Source organism: Scylla paramamosain, chromosome 15 (assembly GCF_035594125.1).
Source record: "Scylla paramamosain isolate STU-SP2022 chromosome 15, ASM3559412v1, whole genome shotgun sequence".
Lineage (NCBI taxonomy): Eukaryota > Metazoa > Arthropoda > Malacostraca > Decapoda > Portunidae > Scylla > Scylla paramamosain.
Window position 1 is genome coordinate 25,636,012 of NC_087165.1, and position 25,000 is coordinate 25,661,011.

The following is a 25,000-nucleotide window of genomic DNA, read 5'->3' on the forward strand; positions in this document are numbered from 1 at the left end:
AAATATATAGCTTTGTGATGGGCTTTAAATCAGCACCGACCCAAGACTCTGAACCATACAGTAGTGAGGAGAGGAGGGCAGCATCAAACACACGTCGCTTAACAATAAATGGGATGTCGTTGTTCTTACGTACGAACGAAACAAACTTTAGCACGTGACACAACTTGTTCCTGGCGTGAAGCTTGACAGCGGACGACACTGACCCGTCACAAGTGAACGGTGACCCCAAATATATATAGTGACTGCAGTGCTCGACTGTTTTGTCACCCACCTGGAACAGTTCAGCGTCACCCAGTCCTCCACGTATAACAAAAAACTTGGTTTTACTGGCGTTCATTCTCATACCATATTCGTCACAAAATTCGTTCAAAATACATAGTTTTTTCATCATATTTGCTCGCGAGGTTACCAGCAGTACCGTACACACACACACACACACACACACACACACACACACACACACACACACACACACACACAGAGAGAGAGAGAGAGAGAGAGAGAGAGAGAGAGAGAGAGAGAGAGAGAGGAGAGGAGATGAGAGAGAGAGAGAGAGAGAGAGAGAGAGAGAGAGAGAGAGAGATATTCCTTGGTGTATCTAAGTTGTTAAGCACCAATATCTCTCATTCTTTACACACACTTTATAATATAAACACATTTTCATTAGGAAGTGGAACACACACACACACACACACACACACACACACACACACACACACACACACACAAAATAATTGTCTATATTTTGAAACAGTATATTGTGACATGACATCTCAGTACTTTTTTCCCACATTTTCTCTCATTTACATCCAAAAACATCACTAAAACCACAAAACCACAAACCCATTGAAACACGGCCAAGAAAATCCCACAAATACTTCTTGAAAATAACAAATAGATAATAAATGATGCTCGTATTATGTTGTTTAATATTTCTAAAATACGTGTACTTTCCGAAAGCATTGATGGTTTTCTCAGATTGTACGAGTAAAGTTTTGGGATGAATAATTGCATTACCGTGAACTGGATCAGTCTGGGTGTGTCGTAACCGTTAACTAACTATACATTTCTTTTTCTATTGAATCTGTAATCCTGTGAGTATAATTAACTGGGGTGTATGCTAAGTTATCTATCTACTTTTGGGTGTATTTAATCCCTGGGTAGAATTACTGTACTAATCTGATTTGTCATGTGAATTATTTTTTTTTATATACTGTGGGGATGATTTGATCCTTATATCTCTGACCTAATTAATATGGGTTTTCTATCTTTCCTTTATATTGTATTCATATTTTATCTTGTTTTATCTAAAATTAATGTGTTTTTATCCCAATTTTTTTTTGTGGTGTGAATTAATATATAAATAACAGTGGCTTCCCTTTCTTCCTCCTTCTCCTCTGTTCTTGTGATTATTATGGAGTAATTTAAGGGCAGTAATAGTAGTAGTAGTAGTAGTACTGGTGATTAAAAAACTAACCTCTTATTTCAGGTGAGGCCAGATGTTGAGAGAGGTCACTTTTCTCCTTAAGATGTCTAGGACTTAGTGATGGAGAGTCCGAGAGGAAGGTCACTTAGTAAAGGAGTGCAATGAAGAGCTCCAGCTTTCCTTGAATTTCTTCTCTCCTCACTTACTTTACCAGAATCATCACATTTATATTGTAATGATGTAATAAAGAAAAAAATGTACTGTAATTAATACCGGTGATTTTTAATGTGCCACTGCTTTTAATCTAACGGTGATAACAATAATAATAATAATAATTAACTAATAAATAAAACTCCTTTCTCTCTCTGCCAATATTATTAGAGAGAGAGAGAGAGATGCATTGGTGTAATGGTAATAATGGGTAGTATTGTAATTACTGGTGGATGTAATTGATATAATGTTTAGTAGTCTAATGGTGTTATTAATAGATGGGTTAAGTTAATTTACTTGTGTTTTAAACTTTAATTATCTACTTGTAAATTTAGTAAGAAAATTGATTGCAATTAATAATGGCTAATGGTATTCTATTCAATGAGTTGGGTTTCATTACTGTTATGTCATTTAAATGTATTTTTACACACACACACACACTCACACACACACACATTTCTGCCTCATCCTGTGTTTATTACAAATCACAAACACAATTTCTTCCTTTGTCTTCTCAAGTTACTAAAATTACCCTTTAACTCAACAAAACACACAATTTATGCTTCCTTCTAAATCACAAAAGCACAATTTTTCCCTCACCCCAAAACAAAATCTCTCTACTCATCTCATCATTAATGTAGTTTGAGTGTTAATAAAATAATAACATTTAGTAAATATTTATTGGAAATAGTATTGATTGATTGATCTGTAAAATAAGATGTTAGTGCTGGTTTTAATAATACTGAGAACTTGAGAACAATAACAAAATCAATAAAAAATAATAAAAATAATAAATTTTTCTTTTGACAACCTACAGCAGGGCGCCCCTCAGAGTATTAGAACTCCCCCACCCCACCCCATCCCACCACCACCAACCTGGGCAGGTGAAACCCATAGACTGTAACACAGATGAAAAAAAGAGAGACTGCAAAATGCTCTCCCTTGTTTCATCCCACAAGTCTATGGCAAGTGAAACCCATAGAGTTTTATAGAAATGAAATTAATGGTTGAGTCCTGCATAATCAGAAGGAATAAGCAAAATGTACCTCTCAAATTTGATCTCCTTAAAGATGCATGGGCAACACTCACCCACAGATTGATGGGGAGGGGTGGGGAGGGGAGGAGTCACCCCATTTGGCTCATATGAAGCAAGTGGTCTCACCCCAACAATGTGAGAGGGTAGATGTTTTAACCACTGCCATGCAAGCCAAACTATTCTATTACTAAGGCTACTTGAACACTACTTGCTACTACCTCCTCACTGACTACTGACTACTGGAGAGAGAGAGAGAGAGAGAGAGAGAGAGAGAGAGAGAGAGAGAGAGAGAGAGAGAGAGAGAGAGAGAGAGAGAGAGGAAGAAAGAAAGAGAAAGAAAGAAAGAGAAAGAAAGAAAAAGAAAGAAAGAAAGAAAGAAAGAAAGAAAGAGAGAGAGAGAGAGAGAGAGAGAGAGAGAGAGAGAGAGAGAGAGAGAGAGAGAGAGAGAGAGAGAGAGAGAGAGAGAGAGAGAGAGAGATCTGAGAAATTCACTTAAATATACTAAGAAAAAGATGGAAGGAGAGAGAAGAGATGGCTGGAGAGAGAGAGAGAGAGAGAGAGAGAGAGAGAGAGAGAGAGAGAGAGAGAGAGAGAGAGAGAGAGAGAGAGAGAGAGAGAGAGAGAGAGAGAGAGAGAGAGAGAGAGAGAGAGAGAGAGAGAGAGAGAGAGAGAGAGAGAAATTCACTTAAATATACTAAGAAAAGATGAAAGAGAAAGAAGAAAGTAAGAATGAAAACACTTTGATAATATACATGACATATCCTACAAATATTCTTCCTTTCAGTAATAACAATAATGCACCTATTCACAGCTTCTTTTCCTAATCATTTAATGACTCACAACTTTATTTCCATTCATTCATTACAGTAATTTCATTCACTCTAAGCATTCCTTTCTGTAAAGTAATATATTTCTTATTTTCAACTTAATTTCATAGTGATTGCAGCCACGCACACACGTCCATTCACTGAATTTCATTACGTTGCCCTGCTTATAACATCCTTTCGAGATGTGCTTTTTCCATCATCATCATCATACAGAAAACACCTCTTGTGTGCTGCTGCTGCTGCTGCTGCTGCTGCTGCTGCTGGTCTGAAAGTAAAAGGCTCGGTTATTGTGTGTGGTATGGGTTATTAGGAGGAGGAGGAGGGGGATTAATAAAAGAAGAAAAAGTAGAAGACAGCTAGAGATGCAACATTGCGGCGGTGTGAGAGAGGCTGAAGACAGTCAGTTAGAGGAGAGGAGTTGATGAGACGAAAAGCTTTTGATTCCACCCTGTCTAGAAGAGCAGTATGAGTGGAACCCCCCCAGACATGTGAAGCATACTCCATACATGGACGGATAAGGCCCTTGTACAGAGTTAGCAGCTGGGGGGGTGAGAAAAACTGGCGGAGACGTCTCAGAACACCTAACTTCATAGAAGCTGTTTTAGCTAGAGATGAGATGTGAAGTTTCCAGTTCAGATTATAAGTAAAGGACAGACCGAGGATGTTCAGTGTAGAAGAGGGGGACAGTTGAGTGTCATTGAAGAAGAGGGGATAGTTGTCTGGAAGATTGTGTCGAGTTGATAGATGGAGGAATTGACTTTTTGAGGCATTGAACAATACCAAGTTTGCTCTGCCCCAATCAGAAATTTTAGAAAGATCAGAAGTCAGGCGTTCTGTGGCTTCCCTGCGTGATACGTTTATCTCCTGAAGGGTTGGACGTCTATGAAAAGACGTGGAAAAGTGCAGGGTGGTATCATCAGCGTAGGAGTGGATAAGACAAGAAGTTTGGTTTAGAAGATCATTAATGAATAATAAGAAGAGAGTGGGTGACAGAACGCTGAGGAACACCACTGTTAATAGATTTAGGAGAAGAACAGTGACTGTCTACCACAGCAGCAATAGAACGGTCAGAAAGGAAACTTGAGATGAAGTTACAGAGAGAAGGATAGAAACCGTAGGAGGATAGTTTGGAAATCAAAGCTTTGTGCCAGACTCTATCAAAAGCTTTTGATATGTCCAAGGCAACAGCAAAAGTTTCACCAAAATCTCTAAAAGAGGATGACCAAGACTCAGTAAGGAAAGCCAGAATATCACCAGTAGAGCGGCCTTGACGGAACCCATACTGGCGATCAGATAGAAGGTTGTGAAGTGATAGATGTTTAAGAATCTCCCTGTTGAGGATAGATTCAAAAACTTTAGATAGGCAGGAAATTAAAGCAATAGGACGGTAGTTTGAGGGATTAGAACGGTCACCCTTTTTAGGAACAGGTTGAATGTAGGCAAACTTCCAGCAAGAAGGAAAGGTAGATGTTGACAGACACAGCTGAAAGAGTTTGACTAGGCAAGGTGCAAGCACGGAGGCACAGTTTCGGAGAACAATAGGAGGGACCCCATCAGGTCCATAAGCCTTCCGAGGGTTTAGGCCAGCGAGGGCATGGAAAACATCATTGCAAAGAATTTTAATAGGTGGCATGAAGTAGTCAGAGGGTGGAGGAGAGGGAGGAACAAGCCCAGAATCCTCCAAGGTAGAGTTTTTAGCAAAGGTTTGAGCAAAGAGTTCAGCTTTAGAAATAGATGTGATAGCAGTGGTGCCATCTGGTTAAAATAGAGGAGGGAAAGAAGAAGAAGCAAAGTTATTGGAGATATTTTTGGTTAGATGCCAGAAATCACGAGGGGAGTTAGATCTTGAAAGGTTTTGACATTTTCTGTTAATGAAGGAGTTTTTGGCTAGTTGGAGAACAGACTTGGCATGGTTCCAGCCAGAAATATAAAGTGCATGAGATTCTGGTGATGGAAGGCTTAAGTACCTTTTGTGGGCAACCTCTCTATCATGTATAGCACGAGAACAAGCTGTGTTAAACCAAGGTTTAGAAGGTTTAGGGCAAGAAAAAGAGTGAGGAATGTACGCCTCCATGCCAGACACTATCACCTCTGTTATGCGCTCAGCACACAAAGACGGCTCTCTGACATGGAAGCAGTAGTCATTCCAAGGAAAATCAGCAAAATACCTCCTCAGGTCCCCCCAACTAGCAGAGGCAAAACACCAGAGGCACCTTCACTTAGGGGGATCCTGAGGAGGGATTGGAGTGATAGGACAAGATAAAGATATGAGATTGTGATCGGAGTTTACATACAAAATACTTATAATACAGAGAAATAAATAAAAAATAGAACAGCTTTCATGGGTACAATAATAATAGAGTCCTTTAAAGAGAATAATGTCACCTTTCATTATCAATTGTTAGCTTTGTCTTGTCTGAGGTGAGGGTGCCACTGACTTCTTCCTCTCTCAACTGTCTATAGCTTGTCTATGTCATGCTGTAGCTGACTGCATTCATCTTGTGACTGAAGTGTGTCTGAAAATCACATTGATTTTTTTTTTTTTTTTTTTTTTTTTTTTTTATGTAGGAAGGATACTGGCCAAGGGCAACAAAAATCTAATAAAAAAAAAATGCCCACTGAAATGCCAGTCCCTTACAAGGGTCAAAGCAGTGGTCAAAAATTGGTGGATAAGTGTCTTGAAACCTCCCTCTTGAAGGAATTCAAGTCATAGGAAGGTGGAAATACAGAAGCAGGCAAGGAGTTCCAGAGTTTACCAGAGAAAGGGATGAATGATTGAGAATACTGGTTAACTCTTGCGTTAGAGAGGTGGACAGAATAGGAGTGAGAGAAAGAAGAAAGTCTTGTGCAGCGAGGCCGCGGAAGGAGGGGAGGCATGCAGTTAGCAAGATCAGAAGAGCAGTTAGCATGAAAATAGCGGTAGAAGACAGCTAGAGATGCAACATTGCGGCGGTGTGAGAGAGGCTGAAGACAGTCAGTTAGAGGAGAGGAGTTGATGAGACGAAAAGCTTTTGATTCCACCCTGTCTAGAAGAGCAGTATGAGTGGAACCCCCCCAGACATGTGAAGCATACTCCATACATGGACGGATAAGGCCCTTGTACAGAGTTAGCAGCTGGGGGGGTGAGAAAAACTGGCGGAGACGTCTCAGAACACCTAACTTCATAGAAGCTGTTTTAGCTAGAGATGAGATGTGAAGTTTCCAGTTCAGATTATAAGTAAAGGACAGACCGAGGATGTTCAGTGTAGAAGAGGGGGACAGTTGAGTGTCATTGAAGAAGAGGGGATAGTTGTCTGGAAGATTGTGTCGAGTTGATAGATGGAGGAATTGACTTTTTGAGGCATTGAACAATACCAAGTTTGCTCTGCCCCAATCAGAAATTTTAGAAAGATCAGAAGTCAGGCGTTCTGTGGCTTCCCTGCGTGATATGTTTATCTCCTGAAGGGTTGGACGTCTATGAAAAGACGTGGAAAAGTGCAGGGTGGTATCATCAGCGTAGGAGTGGATAAGACAAGAAGTTTGGTTTAGAAGATCATTAATGAATAATAAGAAGAGAGTGGGTGACAGAACGCTGAGGAACACCACTGTTAATAGATTTAGGAGAAGAACAGTGACTGTCTACCACAGCAGCAATAGAACGGTCAGAAAGGAAACTTGAGATGAAGTTACAGAGAGAAGGATAGAAACCGTAGGAGGATAGTTTGGAAATCAAAGCTTTGTGCCAGACTCTATCAAAAGCTTTTGATATGTCCAAGGCAACAGCAAAAGTTTCACAAAATCTCTAAAAGAGGATGACCAAGACTCAGTAAGGAAAGCCAGAAGATCACCAGTAGAGCGGCCTTGATGGAACCCATACTGGCGATCAGATAGAAGGTTGTGAAGTGATAGATGTTTAAGAATCTTCCTGTTGAGGATAGATTCAAAAACTTTAGATAGGCAGGAAATTTAAGCAATAGGACGGTAGTTTGAGGGATTAGAACGGTCACCCTTTTTAGGAACAGGCTGAATGTAGGCAAACTTCCAGCAAGAAGGAAAGGTAGATGTTGACAGACACAGCTGAAAGAGTCTGACTAGGCAAGGTGCAAGCACGGAGGCACAGTTTCGGAGAACAACAAGAGGGACCCCATCAGGTCCATAAGCCTTCCGAGGGTTTAGGCCAGCAAGGGCATGGAAAACATCATTGCAAAGAATTTTAATAGGTAGCATGAAGTATTCAGAGGGTGGAGGAGAGGGAGGAACAAGCCCAGAATCGACTAAGGTATAGTTTTATAGCAAAGGTTTGGGTTTAATGATAAGTTCTCAGCATCCCCTGAACAGTGCTTTAGACCTCACTGGGAGTAATTATCATTTCAGCAGGTGTCTACTGCCTCCTCCTGTGAGGAATATGTAAGGGTTATTAGAGAAGAAAGGAAAAATTATGAGAAAGATGTAATGGACAAATGCAAAGAGGAACCAAAACTATTCTTCAGATATGTGAACAGCAAAATGAAAAATAAAGAAGGAATAAGCAGATTGAAGGTGAATAGTCAAGTGTGTGAGGATCCGGCTGAATTGGCAGAGATAATGAACAGGAGTTTTCAATCAGTATTCACAAAAGAGAAAACATTTGTGTGGCAGAGTGAGATGAGTGAAGAAATGGCTCTGGGGGAAATCCAAGTGACTGAAGAGGATGTCCAGAAACAGATGGAGGGACTAGACATTAGCAAGGCCCCTGGACCTGATGGAGTGTCAGGATGGGTACTAAAAGAGTGCAATCAGCAGTTGACATGGGTAACACATATTATTGAGAGCTCTTTAATTGAAAGTAGAGTCCCAATTGAATGGAAGAGAGCCAACATAGTGCCAATACACAAAAGTGGTAGTAAAGAGGAGCCCTTAAAATATAGACCTGTCTCTAACAAGTGTGGTGTGCAAAATGTGTGAAAGACTGGTGAAGGATAAATGGTTGCAGTCCCTAGAAGGAAATGAAGTGATAATAAAGCAACAATTTGGATTTAGGAGAGGGAGATCGTGTGTTACAAACTTACTGAGTTTTTATTCTAGAGTGGTGGATATAATGCAAGAAAGAGATGGATGGGCTGATTGTGTTGATTTACACCTGAAGAAGGCCTTTGATAAAGTGCCACACAGGAAATTGTTGTGGAAGTTGAAGCATAATGGTGGGCTAAGAGGGGGCCTGCTCAGATGGATGGAAAATTTCTTGACAAGCAGAGAAATGAGAACAGTAGTAAAAGATAAAAAAAATCATCATGGAAGGAAGTCATAAGTGGAGTACACCAAGTTGCTGAAGAAAGTTGAGTGAGGAGGACTGTGGAACATTACAAGAATACCTGAATAAGATATCAGAGTGGAGTTATAGATGGGAAATGGAATTTAATTTAAAGAAGTGTAAAGTAATAGAATTTGGAAAAAGTACAAGAATAAAAGGAAATTATGTGTTGAATGGTGTAAGGTTGAGTGGAGCAGAAGAGGAAAAGGATCTCGGCGTTACAGTGACTGGGAACCTGACCCCGGAGAGATGCATTAGCAAAATTACAAGGCCTTTGCATATATGGATGAAGAGATGGTCAGGAAGATGATTGTGTCGCTGATAAGACCTAGACTAGAATATACAGCAGTAGTGTGGTCGCCATACAAGAAAAAGGATATAAGGAAGTTCGAGAGTTCAGAGAGCAGCTATGAAGATGGTACCAAGTATAAGGGGCTTGTCATATGAAGAGAGACTGGCAAGAATACGTCTACCAATGTTGGAAAAGAGGAGAGAAAGGGGAGACTTGATTGCCATATATATAGCATGTGAGGGAGCAGAGGAGGTGGACCGAAGCGGTTTAATGGTCTGGGATACACGGGACACTAGAGGACACGGGAAGAGGCTGAGGAGGAGTGCTTGTAGAAGAGATGTCACAATATAATTTCTCATATAGAACTATTGATGTATGGAATAGTCTAGATGAGGAGACGGTAAATGCATAAAGTATACATGGATTCAAGGCTTAGTTGGATATTAAAAGTCAGGCGTTCTGTGGCTTTCCTGCATGATATGTTTACCTCCTGAAGGGTTGCACGTCTATGAAAAGACGTGGAAAAGTGCAGGGTGGTATCATCAGCGTAGGAGTGGATAAGACAAGAAGTTTGGTTTAGAAGATCATTAATGAATAATAAGAAGAGAGTGGGTGACAGAACGCTGAGGAACACCACTGTTAATAGATTTAGGAGAAGAACAGTGACTGTCTACCACAGCAGCAATAGAACGGTCAGAAAGGAAACTTGAGATGAAGTTACAGAGAGAAGGATAGAAACCGTAGGAGGGTAGTTTGGAGATCAAAGCTTTGTGCCAGACTCTATCAAAAGCTTTTGATATGTCCAAGGCAACAGCAAAAGTTTCACCAAAATCTCTAAAAGAGGATGACCAAGACTCAGTAAGGAAAGCCAGAAGATCACCAGTAGAGCGGCCTTGACGGAACCCATACTGGCAATCAGATAGAAGGTTGTGAAGTGATAGATGTTTAAGAATCTCCCTGTTGAGGATAGATTCAAAAACTTTAGATAGGCAGGAAATTAAAGCAATAGGACGGTAGTTTGAGGGATTAGAACGGTCACCCTTTTTAGGAACAGGTTGAATGTAGGCAAACTTCCAGCAAGAAGGAAAGGTAGATGTTGACAGACACAGCTGAAAGAGTTTGACTAGGCAAGGTGCAAGCACGGAGGCACAGTTTCGGAGAACAATAGGAGGGACCCCATCAGGTCCATAAGCCTTCCGAGGGTTTAGGCCAGCGAGGGCATGGAAAACATCATTGCAAAGAATTTTAATAGGTGGCATGAAGTAGTCAGAGGGTGGAGGAGAGGGAGGAACAAGCCCAGAATCCTCCAAGGTAGAGTTTTTAGCAAAGGTTTGAGCAAAGAGTTCAGCTTTAGAAATAGATGTGATAGCAGTGGTGCCATCTGGTTGAAATAGAGGAGGGAAAGAAGAAGAAGCAAAGTTATTGGAGATATTTTTGGTTAGATGCCAGAAATCACGAGGGGAGTTAGATCTTGAAAGGTTTTGACATTTTCTGTTAATGAAGGAGTTTTTGGCTAGTTGGAGAACAGACTTGGCATGGTTCCAGCCAGAAATATAAAGTGCATGAGATTCTGGTGATGGAAGGCTTAAGTACCTTTTGTGGGCAACCTCTCTATCATGTATAGCACGAGAACAAGCTGTGTTAAACCAAGGTTTAGAAGGTTTAGGGCAAGAAAAAGAGTGAGGAATGTACGCCTCCATGCCAGACACTATCACCTCTGTTATGCGCTCAGCACACAAAGACGGGTCTCTGACATGGAAGCAGTAGTCATTCCAAGGAAAATCAGCAAAATACCTCCTCAGGTCCCCCCAACTAGCAGAGGCAAAACACCAGAGGCACCTTCACTTAGGGGGATCCTGAGGAGGGATTGGAGTGATAGGACAAGATAAAGATATGAGATTGTGATCGGAGTTTACATACAAAATACTTATAATACAGAGAAATAAATAAAAAATAGAACAGCTTTCATGGGTACAATAATAATAGAGTCCTTTAAAGAGAATAATGTCACCTTTCATTATCAATTGTTAGCTTTGTCTTGTCTGAGGTGAGGGTGCCACTGACTTCTTCCTCTCTCAACTGTCTATAGCTTGTCTATGTCATGCTGTAGCTGACTGCATTCATCTTGTGACTGAAGTGTGTCTGAAAATCACATTGATTTTTTTTTTTTTTTTTTTTTTTTTTTTTTTATGTAGGAAGGATACTGGCCAAGGGCAACAAAAATCTAATAAAAAAAAAATGCCCACTGAAATGCCAGTCCCTTAAAAGGGTCAAAGCAGTGGTCAAAAATTGGTGGATAAGTGTCTTGAAACCTCCCTCTTGAAGGAATTCAAGTCATAGGAAGGTGGAAATGCAGAAGCAGGCAAGGAGTTCCAGAGTTTACCAGAGAAAGGGATGAATGATTGAGAATACTGGTTAACTCTTGCGTTAGAGAGGTGGACAGAATAGGAGTGAGAGAAAGAAGAAAGTCTTGTGCAGCGAGGCCGCGGAAGGAGGGGAGGCATGCAGTTAGCAAGATCAGAAGAGCAGTTAGCATGAAAATAGCGGTAGAAGACAGCTAGAGATGCAACATTGCGGCGGTGTGAGAGAGGCTGAAGACAGTCAGTTAGAGGAGAGGAGTTGATGAGACGAAAAGCTTTTGATTCCACCCTGTCTAGAAGAGCAGTATGAGTGGAACCCCCCCAGACATGTGAAGCATACTCCATACATGGACGGATAAGGCCCTTGTACAGAGTTAGCAGCTGGGGGGGTGAGAAAAACTGGCGGAGACGTCTCAGAACACCTAACTTCATAGAAGCTGTTTTAGCTAGAGATGAGATGTGAAGTTTCCAGTTCAGATTATAAGTAAAGGACAGACCGAGGATGTTCAGTGTAGAAGAGGGGGACAGTTGAGTGTCATTGAAGAAGAGGGGATAGTTGTCTGGAAGATTGTGTCGAGTTGATAGATGGAGGAATTGACTTTTTGAGGCATTGAACAATACCAAGTTTGCTCTGCCCCAATCAGAAATTTTAGAAAGATCAGAAGTCAGGCGTTCTGTGGCTTCCCTGCGTGATATGTTTATCTCCTGAAGGGTTGGACGTCTATGAAAAGACGTGGAAAAGTGCAGGGTGGTATCATCAGCGTAGGAGTGGATAAGACAAGAAGTTTGGTTTAGAAGATCATTAATGAATAATAAGAAGAGAGTGGGTGACAGAACGCTGAGGAACACCACTGTTAATAGATTTAGGAGAAGAACAGTGACTGTCTACCACAGCAGCAATAGAACGGTCAGAAAGGAAACTTGAGATGAAGTTACAGAGAGAAGGATAGAAACCGTAGGAGGATAGTTTGGAAATCAAAGCTTTGTGCCAGACTCTATCAAAAGCTTTTGATATGTCCAAGGCAACAGCAAAAGTTTCACCAAAATCTCTAAAAGAGGATGACCAAGACTCAGTAAGGAAAGCCAGAATATCACCAGTAGAGCGGCCTTGACGGAACCCATACTGGCGATCAGATAGAAGGTTGTGAAGTGATAGATGTTTAAGAATCTCCCTGTTGAGGATAGATTCAAAAACTTTAGATAGGCAGGAAATTAAAGCAATAGGACGGTAGTTTGAGGGATTAGAACGGTCACCCTTTTTAGGAACAGGTTGAATGTAGGCAAACTTCCAGCAAGAAGGAAAGGTAGATGTTGACAGACACAGCTGAAAGAGTTTGACTAGGCAAGGTGCAAGCACGGAGGCACAGTTTCGGAGAACAATAGGAGGGACCCCATCAGGTCCATAAGCCTTCCGAGGGTTTAGGCCAGCGAGGGCATGGAAAACATCATTGCAAAGAATTTTAATAGGTGGCATGAAGTAGTCAGAGGGTGGAGGAGAGGGAGGAACAAGCCCAGAATCCTCCAAGGTAGAGTTTTTAGCAAAGGTTTGAGCAAAGAGTTCAGCTTTAGAAATAGATGTGATAGCAGTGGTGCCATCTGGTTAAAATAGAGGAGGGAAAGAAGAAGAAGCAAAGTTATTGGAGATATTTTTGGTTAGATGCCAGAAATCACGAGGGGAGTTAGATCTTGAAAGGTTTTGACATTTTCTGTTAATGAAGGAGTTTTTGGCTAGTTGGAGAACAGACTTGGCATGGTTCCAGCCAGAAATATAAAGTGCATGAGATTCTGGTGATGGAAGGCTTAAGTACCTTTTGTGGGCAACCTCTCTATCATGTATAGCACGAGAACAAGCTGTGTTAAACCAAGGTTTAGAAGGTTTAGGGCAAGAAAAAGAGTGAGGATTGTACGCCTCCATGCCAGACACTATCACCTCTGTTATGCGCTCAGCACACAAAGACGGGTCTCTGACACGGAAGCAGTAGTCATTCCAAGGAAAATCAGCAAAGTACCTCCTCAGGTCCCCCCAACTAGCAGAGGCAAAATGCCAGAGGCACCTTCACTTAGGGGGATCCTGAGGAGGGATTGGAGTGATAGGACAAGATAAAGATATGAGATTGTGATCGGAGTTTACATACAAAATACTTATAATACAGAGAAATAAATAAAAAATAGAACAGCTTTCATGGGTACAATAATAATAGAGTCCTTTAAAGAGAATAATGTCACCTTTCATTATCAATTGTTAGCTTTGTCTTGTCTGAGGTGAGGGTGCCACTGACTTCTTCCTCTCTCAACTGTCTATAGCTTGTCTATGTCATGCTGTAGCTGACTGCATTCATCTTGTGACTGAAGTGTGTCTGAAAATCACATTGATTTTTTTTTTTTTTTTTTTTTTTTTTTTTTATGTAGGAAGGATACTGGCCAAGGGCAACAAAAATCTAATAAAAAAAAAATGCCCACTGAAATGCCAGTCCCTTAAAAGGGTCAAAGCAGTGGTCAAAAATTGGTGGATAAGTGTCTTGAAACCTCCCTCTTGAAGGAATTCAAGTCATAGGAAGGTGGAAATACAGAAGCAGGCAAGGAGTTCCAGAGTTTACCAGAGAAAGGGATGAATGATTGAGAATACTGGTTAACTCTTGCGTTAGAGAGGTGGACAGAATAGGAGTGAGAGAAAGAAGAAAGTCTTGTGCAGCGAGGCCGCAGAAGGAGGGGAGGCATGCAGTTAGCAAGATCAGAAGAGCAGTTAGCATGAAAATAGCGGTAGAAGACAGCTAGAGATGCAACATTGCGGCGGTGAGAGAGAGGCTGAAGACAGTCAGTTAGAGGAGAGGAGTTGATGAGACGAAAAGCTTTTGATTCCACCCTGTCTAGAAGAGCAGTATGAGTGGAACCCCCCCAGACATGTGAAGCATACTCCATACATGGACGGATAAGGCCCTTGTACAGAGTTAGCAGCTGGGGGGGTGAGAAAAACTGGCGGAGACGTCTCAGAACACCTAACTTCATAGAAGCTGTTTTAGCTAGAGATGAGATGTGAAGTTTCCAGTTCAGATTATAAGTAAAGGACAGACCGAGGATGTTCAGTGTAGAAGAGGGGGACAGTTGAGTGTCATTGAAGAAGAGGGGATAGTTGTCTGGAAGATTGTGTTGAGTTGATAGATGGAGGAATTGAGTTTTTGAGGCATTGAACAATACCAAGTTTGCTCTGCCCCAATCAGAAATTTTAGAAAGATCAGAAGTCAGGCGTTCTGTGGCTTCCCTGCGTGATATGTTTATCTCCTGAAGGGTTGGACGTCTATGAAAAGACGTGGAAAAGTGCAGGGTGGTATCATCAGCGTAGGAGTGGATAAGACAAGAAGTTTGGTTTAGAAGATCATTAATGAATAATAAGAAGAGAGTGGGTGACAGAACGCTGAGGAACACCACTGTTAATAGATTTAGGAGAAGAACAGTGACTGTCTACCACAGCAGCAATAGAACGGTCAGAAAGGAAACTTGAGATGAAGTTACAGAGAGAAGGATAGAAACCGTAGGAGGATAGTTTGGAAATCAAAGCTTTGTGCCAGACTCTATCAAAAGCTTTTGATATGTCCAAGGCAACAGCAAAAGTTTCACCAAAATCTCTAAAAGAGGATGACCAAGACTCAGTAAGGAAAGCCAGAATATCACCAGTAGAGCGGCCTTGACGGAACCCATACTGGCGATCAGATAGAAGGTTGTGAAGTGATAGATGTTTAAGAATCTCCCTGTTGAGGATAGATTCAAAAACTTTAGATAGGCAGGAAATTAAAGCAATAGGACGGTAGTTTGAGGGATTAGAACGGTCACCCTTTTTAGGAACAGGTTGAATGTAGGCAAACTTCCAGCAAGAAGGAAAGGTAGATGTTGACAGACACAGCTGAAAGAGTTTGACAAGGCAAGGTGCAAGCACGGAGGCACAGTTTTGGAGAACAATAGGAGGGACCCCATCAGGTCCATAAGCCTTCCGAGGGTTTAGGCCAGCGAGGGCATGGAAGACATCATTGCAAAGAATTTTAATAGGTGGCATGAAGTAGTCAGAGGGTGGAGGAGAGGGAGGAGCAAGCCCAGAATCCTCCAAGGTAGAGTTTTTAGCAAAGGTTTTAGTGAAGAGTTCAGCTTTAGAAATAGATGTGATAGCAGTGGTGCCATCTGGTTGAAATAGAGGAGGGAAAGAAGAAGAAGCAAAGTTATTGGAGATATTTTTGGCTAGATGCCAGAAATCACGAGGGGAGTTAGATCTTGAAAGGTTTTGACATTTTCTGTTAATGAAGGAGTTTTTGGCTAGTTGGAGAACAGACTTGGCATGGTTCTGGGCAGAAATATAAAGTGCATGAGATTCTGGTGATGGAAGGCTTAAGTACCTTTTGTGGGTCACCTCTCTATCATGTATAGCACGAGAACAAGCTGTGTTAAACCAAGGTTTAGAAGGTTTAGGGCAAGAAAAAGAGTGAGGAATGTACGCCTCCATGCCAGACACTATCACCTCTGTTATGCGCTCAGCACACAAAGACGGGTCTCTGACACGGAAGCAGTAGTCATTCCAAGGAAAATCAGCAAAGTACCTCCTCAGGTCCCCCCAACTAGCAGAGGCAAAACGCCAGAGGCACCTTCACTTAGGGGGATCCTGAGGAGGGATTGGAGTGATAGGACAAGATAAAGATATGAGATTGTGATCGGAGGAGCCCAACAGAGAAGAAAGGGTGACAGCATAAGCAGAAGGATTAGAGGTCAGGAAAAGGTCAAGAATGTTGGGCGTATCTCCAAGACTGTCAGGAATACGAGTAGGGTGTTGCACCAATTGCTCTAGGTCATGGAGGATAGCAAAGTTATAGGCTAGTTCACCAGCATGGTCTGTGAAGGGAGAGGAAAGCCAAAGCTGGTGATGAACATTTAAATCTCCAAGAATGGAGATCTCTGCAAAAGGGAAGAGTCAAAAATTGGAGGATAAGTGTCTTGAAACCTCACCTTTCAAAGAATTCAAGTCATAGGAAGGTGGAAAAACAGAAGCACAGAGAGAGAGAGAGAGAGAGAGAGAGAGAGAGAGAGAGAGAGAGAGAGAGAGAGAGAGAGAGAGAGAGAGAGAGAGAGAGAGAGAGAGAGAGAGAGGAGAGAATTTAATAAACATGTATAGAATGATACATGGTATGGAAAATGTGGAAAAAGAATGTTTAATAACTTTAGATATACAGAGTACATGGGGACACAGTAAGAAGCTGAAGAAAGTTAACTGTAGAAGAGACATCAAGGAGTAAAGTTTTCCTCAGAAGTGTGAACAAATGTAATGATTTCAGCAAGACGTCAATGCTGTAACAGTCCATATTTTTAAGGCCAAACTGGACACATATAGAGATGGGATACCATGAGATTACTCCACTCCTATAAACCACAACTAGGTCCAAACTTCTTGTCCTATCCACTCCTACGCTGATGATACCACCCTGCACTTTTCCACGTCTTTTCATAGACGTGCAACCCTTCAGGAGGTAAACATATCACGCAGGGAAGCCACAGAACACCTGACTTCTGATCTTTCTAAAATTTCTGATTGGGGCAGAGAAAACTTGGTATTGTTCAATGCCTCAAAAACTCAATTCCTCCATCTATTAACTCGACACAACCTTCCAGACAACTATCCCCTCTTCTTCAATGACACTCAACTGTCCCCCTCTTCTACACTGAACATCCTCAGTCTGTCCTTTACTTATAATCTGAACTGGAAACTTCACATCTCATCTCTAGCTAAAACAGCATCTATGAAGTTAGGTGTTCTGAGACGTCTCCGAAAGTTTTCTCACCCCCCCCAGCTGCTAACTCTGTACAAGGGCCTTATCCGTCCATGTATGGAGTATGCTTCACATGTCTGGGGGGTTCCACTCATACTGCTCTTCTAGACAGGGTGGAATCAAAAGCTTTTCGTCTCATCAACTCCTCTCCTCTAACTGACTGTCTTCAGCCTCTCTCTCACTGCCGCAATGTTGCATATCTAGCTGTCTTCTCCCGCTATTTTCATGCTAACTGCTCTTCTGATCTTGCTAACTGCATGCCTCCCCTCCTTCCACAGCCTCGCTGCACAAGACTTTCTTTTTTCTCTCACCCCTATTCTGTCCACCTCTCTAATGCAAGAGTTAACCAGTATTCTCAATCATTCATCCCTTTCTCTGGTAAACTCTGGAACTCCCTGCCTGCTTCTGTATTTCCACCTTCCTACGACTTGAATTCCTTCAAGAGGGAGGTTTCAAGACACTTATCCATCAATTTTTGACCACAGCTTTGACCCTTTTATGGGACTGCCATTTCAGTGGGCATTTTTTTATAAGATTTTTGTTGCCCTTGGCCAGTGTCACTCATACAGAAAAAAAAAAAAAAAAAAAAAAAAAAAAAAAAGCTGGCAATCCCACACACACACACACACACACACACACACACACACACACACACACACACACAGACATCATTCACACTCTTAGCCCCATCAGTCCCTAGTGGAAAAGGACAGTCAGACACAGCACAGCTGGTCACATACATCCAAACAGAATTTGACTTAATCCTGTAAAATACAAACAGGTCTATACAAAATACAGAAAAGACATGCAAGTGGAGGCATCACCAACCTCCTCCGGGAATCTGGCAGGACAAACGGCACGGCAGAACCCATTCTTGCTCCCGTACTCCACATGCTGGTCTAGCATCATCGAGTGGGCAAAGCGGTTGTAGCGTTTCTCCCACTCACTCTCTCTGCTGAAGTCTCTGTTCTGAATCTGACGCAGAAGCTGAGGCGACAGTACCGGCAGCACAGCATCAACCTGAGGAATGTCACCAATGTTCAGTCATTCAAATCATAAAAACACTATTGAAACTCCCCTTAACTTCCACTAGAGCTTGTTGAAAGTGAGAGACACAGCACTGCAACACATAAGAACAGCATCCTCTTAGGAAAATGTTCCTGCTGTGTGTGGATTTGTGAGAGAAAAGTACACAGTTGTTTTGCAGGAGTGAAGCCATTCTGAAAGATAATGTGTCACCTTTTGGAGAAATGTGCCTGTGTGTTACAGGCGCACACACACACACACACACACACACACACACACACACACACACACACACACACACACACACACACACACACACTGACTTGCATCATCCCCATGTCAAGACAAGGTGGGATGGAGTCTTTATGTACCTTGATGAACCACTTGTGGATGCTGTTCCATGGATCACACCTCAGGCTGCTCTTAACTTGTGTGTTCTTCTTAGACTCTTGCAGAAGCAACACATACAATCTGTTGCCCTCCATGGGATTCCTCAGCTGAGATGCAAGCTGTGGGAAGAATCAAACCAATAATGAAGGCTCTCTCTAGGTAATAAATGCTTCCTGGAAGCAATACAAAGCAAGTCACTTCTACAGGGATCATCAACATCTTACTGGAAAATATGTAAACTTATTCTCTTATGCCAAGCAAAATCATGGCATCTCACAACACAAGGAATTTCCTTATCTTCAGATCTGCTAAAAACTAATTTAATTTGTTCCTCCTGTCAGCGAATGAGTAAAGTTGAGGCATTCCCACCACCAAGATCTGACTGTGTGAAGCACACCTGTCAGCTAGTGAGTAAAGGAATGAAAGTGAGATAACTCCAGCAGGTCCCTTTCCCCTCAGCTCACCAGTCAGGTCACCAGTCAATTAGATCTGGTCCAAACTATGTGAAGTACACCTCCACTCAACAAGTGAATGAAGGAATGAAATTAAGATACCCCTAGCATTTCCATCTCTTTCCCTGAGCTAAGGTTGCCAGCACAGCCTGACTGACTGACCCACCTGCAGTGCATCCTCCCTGGTGTCCTGGGCATGGATCACCACCACCTTTGACTGGAACCCTGACTGCTTGCCATCCACACTGTCCAAGCAAGATTCCACCACCAGCACCTGTGGATCCCTCTGGATAGACAGTGAAGGTCTTAGCAGCATCACTCCCTGGCTCTGTGAATAATGTGACAGATTTCAACACAGTGTTCTCAAGATTTCAATAGTCAATATCTTCCATGGCTACACAGGCCCACAGTCTTATCAAACAAACTTCCAATTGATTTATTATAACTAATTAATCAGACATTTGAATCAAGTGACTGAGATGTCAGGGAGTGAAGACAGGCTCATGCAGTAGTGGCCAGTCAAAGCAGCAGAGTGCAAGGAACTACCGTATTTGATGGCTCATAAGACGCACGGGCTCATAAGACGCACCCAGTTCTGGCATGTATTGAAATAGAAAAAAACAAAAATTAACAGATTTAGGCTATCGATATGAAGTCAAGGAATTCAAGCGACATTTGAAGACTCTCACGTGCATTTAGATCACTATTAGATACCAATACTCAGCATTTAAAAGTTTAATTTATGCTAGCAGCTTACTTGTTCTTTTTGGGGTTTTGTTGAGGCTGTGATGGCCGTGACATCACAGCCTGGCGTCCCAAAGGTGTGGTATACAGGGAGTGTTTCAGACTAGATACAGTGGAGCTGGTTGGATTTCTGGAGTCAAATCTTGGTAAGGTTGCGGGCCTTGAAAGCCAGAACGTAATGGTTCGGTTGAGGGTATTGAAAGACAAGATTGTACCAATCCTGCTGACGTGTAAACACAATCTTCTTATTGGTATTTTAGTTGGGGCCATGCAGACTGTGATGTCACAGCCTCTAGTGCCCAAAAGGTGTGGTAAGCAGGGGAGTTTCAGTCTTAATGCGGTTCAGCTGAATGTAGGTAAACATTAACTGCACCTAGCTCTTGGCGGCACCATTAACTGAGGGACTACAGTGATAATAAAATTTTTTCATACTTTATTTTTTAGCATCTTTCACATGTAATTCTTATGCAGTATTTTAGTACATTTTCAAAGCCAAAGGATGTGTAAAAGCAGACTTACTAACTTTATTTTCTAAAGTGTATTTTACTTGAAATATTATTTCATTCATCATAAAATTTAGTACAATTGTATCTTTTAATTCGTATTCAAATCACAACAAATTCATAATATTCACTTTGAATACCTTGCACAAATTACTATAGTTTACCTACTACATTTTATTCAAATTCAAATCCGTGAAAATAAATTAGTATTATTCTTAGAAGTTACAAAAGTAAAAAACCAAATCTGAAGTGTTTCATTCCTTTTTTTAATTCAAATAAATTTTCGTGCAAATAAATTGATCTTATTCATTCTGAAATCTTACACAACAAAACTAAAGAGTTTTTAATTCAAATTCATGAAAATAAATTGATTTTATTCATTCTGAAATTTGCTTAGCACAACTGTAGCATTTTTATTCACATCCAAACCCTACAAAATCATTGTCACTGTCATCAGTACTGCATTCCTCAAGCTCACCAGAATCACTACTAGAAGTAGAAGAGTCACTGCCTTCGTATAGAAGGTCATCCTCTGTGCCCTCAAGATCATTACTGATGCCACATTTCTTGAATGAAAGCACCACTGTCTCTGTTTTTACTTTATCCCAAGCAATTTTTACCCACTGGCAAACCTGGGCTATTGTAGGCTTCTTGATGAAGCCCGATGGTGTTTTGTCATGTTGCGGGAGTCTCATCCACGCGTTCCACTGCTCACGCATATACACCTTGAAAGGTTTGTTTATGCAAACATCAAGTGGTTGCAACTGGCATGTTAGTCCACCAGGTATTACAGCCACTTTTGTGTTTAGATTGTGTACTCTGTTCTTGGTAGCCTGAGTTAAATGAGCCCTAAATTGATCCCACACAAGAAGTGATGTTTTTTTTATAAGTCCCCCAGGACGCCGTGACCATACTTTGTCAAGCCACAGCTTCACACCATCCTCATCCATCCAGCCCTTAGGATGAACATGAATAAAGATACCTGGTGGAATGCTTTCTTTGGGAAAGGTTTTCCTCTTGAATATGAGGAAAGGTGGTAATTTAGTGCCATCAGCACAACAAGCCAGTACTGCTGTAAAATGAGTTTTCTCATGGCCTGAGGTTTTAATAGTCACAGTCTTAGAACCTTTAAAATCAACTGTTTTATTAGAAGGCACATCAAATGACAGTGGTACTTCATCCATATTTGCAATTTGTCCCATTTCAAAATGGGTGTCCTTTCTGAGATTTATAACGTATTTATGAAACTCAAGAATTTTGTTTTCATATGCCATAGGCATTTTTTGTGATATTTTTGTTTTAGTTCGCATTGCTAATCCATTCCTTTTCATAAATCTATAACACCAGCCCTCATTACCACCAAAATCATCATAGCCTTTGGCAGTTGCCCTTTCTTTAGCTTCAAAAATTATTTGTTTAGTTGTTACTATTGCACCCTGATTCCTTTGATCAACAACCCAAGCCTTCATCTCCTCTTCCAGTTCCACCCATTTAGCTTTCTTTGTGCGAAGACCATGTTTTGATTTCACAGCTTTCTGAAGTTCTTCCTCTTGTTTTCGCCAAAAACGAATCATTTTCTCAGTTGGAGGTGGACCAAAATGCCTAGCAGCAGCTCTGTTGCCGTTTTCCTTAGCATATTGTATTACTTGTAGCTTGTATGCAATTGTGTAATTGTGTCGTTTTTTTGACTCCATCATGTTGTGTAATAAAATCTGGAAGTTTTAAACACTCTTGCATAAGCTATTACATGAATATTATGCAGATCATCACCTCAAGCCAGCCTATCCCATGACACTCAATTCCTTTATAGAAGAAATATTCGTTCTCAAGGTGTATTAGTCTATTTTCATAAAAGAAAAGTTTCTCTAGCTTCAATCTTTTTCATATGTATGCAAAGCAAGAATGTTAAAAAGATAGGTTCAATTTTAATTGTATGAAAGTGTGGCTATTGTCTTACCTCAATCAGTAACGGCGTCACACTCGGTGTCACCGAGTACGTCACGTCGGAGCGCAACCGACCGCGTTTGTTTTGAAAAACGTGGTGCACCATCTCCACCTTGCCAGAACCTTCTCCACAAATCCAACCAGCTCCATCACATCTAGTCTAATATTATAATTGGATACCTCACCTTTGGGGCATCAAAGGCTGTGACATCACAACCTACACTGCCCCAACAAAACTCCAAGAAGAAGTGGTGCATGGTTAAGCAAATTCTTCCTGACTGGTCAAAGTCTATGTGGATTACCAGTAAGTATGAGATACTACACATTGGTACCTTGAAAGAAAGAGCATTTTGTGGCGTACTACCAATCATGACTTTATTTAGTTGTGCAAAGACATCTGTGGTTTGAATTTAGAGCCTCTGTTGCCGTAGACTTGTAACCTATTACTGCCTCAAAGTTGGACCTTTGCCTCATTGGACGCAGGCTAATTTACTGACCCTTTTTCTGAGAAAAAAGTAGCGTCTTATGAGCCATCAAATACGGTAATTCTCAAAGAGTGGTGGATGAAAAGAACAGACTCAGTAATCAGGTTGTTAGTGCTGAGTCACTAGGGAGATTTTAAAAGAAGATACACAAATCTAGGGAAAGGGATAAGTAGAAATAGGTAGACACATTCAATTCAGAGAGAGAGGTCAACTTATAGGAAAGAGGAAATGCAGAAAGACTACTGGTGTACATTAGACTCCACTACACACATAAACAACACAATACACACCTCTCTTTCTCCTCTCTCTCGAGTTCCTCCACCTCCTCCTCCTCCACCTCCTTGCCCAACTCACCAACATCACCCATCACTGAAAAAAAAGAAGAAAAATAAATAAATAAAAATAATAATAATGATAAATAAATAAATTAAACAGATAAATACAAATAAAATCTACCTAATAATGGTCTACATTCTGAAACACTTGTGCACCACACCTGAACTACATTGAAAAGGCTGTACTTCAAGTTATGCAGGTCTTTAAGGGTGCTTTTATAGTTCTAGTGACAGACAAACAAGATTTCTATACTATGAATAGGAGAAATACTCTTGAGAACCCAACTAATCATCTCTGTGCCCTTGGATAATACTTGTGGTGAGGAAGAGACCAAAGCGTTTCTGAATACTGGTTTATATATACCCAGCTAGCAAGCCCACACCACTGATTTTCACAGCATTTTATACCACAACTATTTTAAGAGATAATGGAAACATCTAACCTCAGTCTATTGATACTGTTAACTTGATTTCCTCTATACTCGTACCTTCCTCTTCTCTCACAAGCACCCACATACCTCCTTTCTTCTCTCCTGCTGGCCTACATCTGCCTGTGACTTCCCACCCTCCTTCACTCCACTCAATGGTGTCATGCCACCCTGTCTCACGTACTCCCATCACACCATAATCCCTCCACTTTCCCTCACTCCAGCTGTTTGTGTTCCAGGAAAGCAAGCAACACCTCTCCTCTCTATGCCCTCTCCTGTTCCTGCCTGGCATCCTATCATAGCTGGGGCCACTCTACCATATTCCAGGCCACCCAATAGCTTCCCTATACTGGACATGTGGATCATCTGATGACCACACCTGCTTCCAAACCATCTTCTACAACTGCAGCCCATCACACTCCCATTCTTCTAACTTCCCTATGTATTTGCTGTTCACCCATCTCCTCTCCTGGCCAAATCATCAACTCTTTATCCTGCCTCATAGGGATGCACCTCTCTCTCTCTCTCTCTCTCTCTCTCTCTCTCTCTCTCTCTCTCTCTCTCTCTCTCTCTTATAAATAAGCAAAGAACTGACTGATTGACAGATTTGTTAAATAATCAAACAAATATATACAAAAATAGTGAAGAGTAAGGAGGAAAAGAAGTAAGAATATATATAGAAGAAGAAGAAGAAGAAGAAGAAGAAGAAGAAGAAGAAGAAGAAGAAGAAGAAGAAGAAGAAGAAGAAGAAGAAGAAGAAGAAGAAGAAGAAGAAGAAAGAAAGAAAGAGAAAAAGAAAAAGAAAAAAAAGGAGAAAGGAAGAGGGATTGGGAAGAAGAAGAAGAAGAGAAAGAAAGAAAGAAAGAAAGAAAGAAAGAAAGAAAGAAAGAAAGAAAGGAAGAGGGATTGAGAAGTAGAAGAAGAAGAAGAAGAAGAAGAAGAAGAAGAAAGAAAAAAAAAGAAGAAATACATGTTTGGTAATAGAAAATAATAACAAAAACAACGAAACTGTTTCGATAGATGTAATGAACACTAAGTAATGAAACACACACACACACACACACACACACACACACACACACACACACACACACACACACACACACACACACACACACACACACACACCGTGAAAACAAAGGGGAAAGTTGTAAGAAATACATCTGGAAATGAAAAATGAACACCTGTATGAGTGTAACTGCAACTTTAGGAGTCAGAATGGCTGTGTGAAGGTAAAAAATGAGAAGATAAGCATGGTGAATCAGTGGTGGGTTGACTATAACAAGTGCTGGAATTATGGGATCAAGTCATCAAGGAGGAGGAGAAGGAGGAGGAGGAAGAGGAGGTAACATTGAAGGAAATCGTGTTGAATGAATAAAACATATGAGTTATATAGTATAAAAAAATAAAAAAATCAACAAATAAATCGTGATTGAATAGATTAAATGGATGATAATAATAATAATAAT

At 41.1% G+C, this 25,000-nt stretch overlaps 1 protein-coding gene across 3 annotated transcripts in view; it reads right to left on the reverse strand.

The window, feature by feature from the left end:
- Positions 1-3,264: 3,264 nt before the first annotated feature.
- Positions 3,265-25,000, reverse strand: part of LOC135107742 (uncharacterized) — a 29,869-nt gene continuing 8,133 nt past the window's right edge. The window contains exons 2-8 of one of the 3 annotated variants that reach the window (XR_010271967.1): positions 19,259-19,420; positions 18,622-18,759; positions 18,053-18,244; positions 13,647-13,777; positions 11,072-11,202; positions 5,885-6,015; positions 3,265-3,764 (exon numbers count right to left, since the gene is read on the reverse strand). Coding sequence is in view for 2 of the 3 variants with exons in the window: in XM_064018053.1 (XP_063874123.1) it covers positions 3,705-3,764; positions 18,053-18,244; positions 18,622-18,759; positions 19,259-19,420 (552 nt within the window). In the remaining variant the exon portion in view is untranslated. Of the gene's footprint in view, positions 3,765-5,884; positions 6,016-11,071; positions 11,203-13,646; positions 13,778-18,052; positions 18,245-18,621; positions 18,760-19,258; positions 19,421-23,058; positions 23,138-25,000 lie in introns of all 3 variants that reach the window. The other 2 variants (XM_064018054.1, XM_064018053.1) reach the window with 2 other exon arrangements.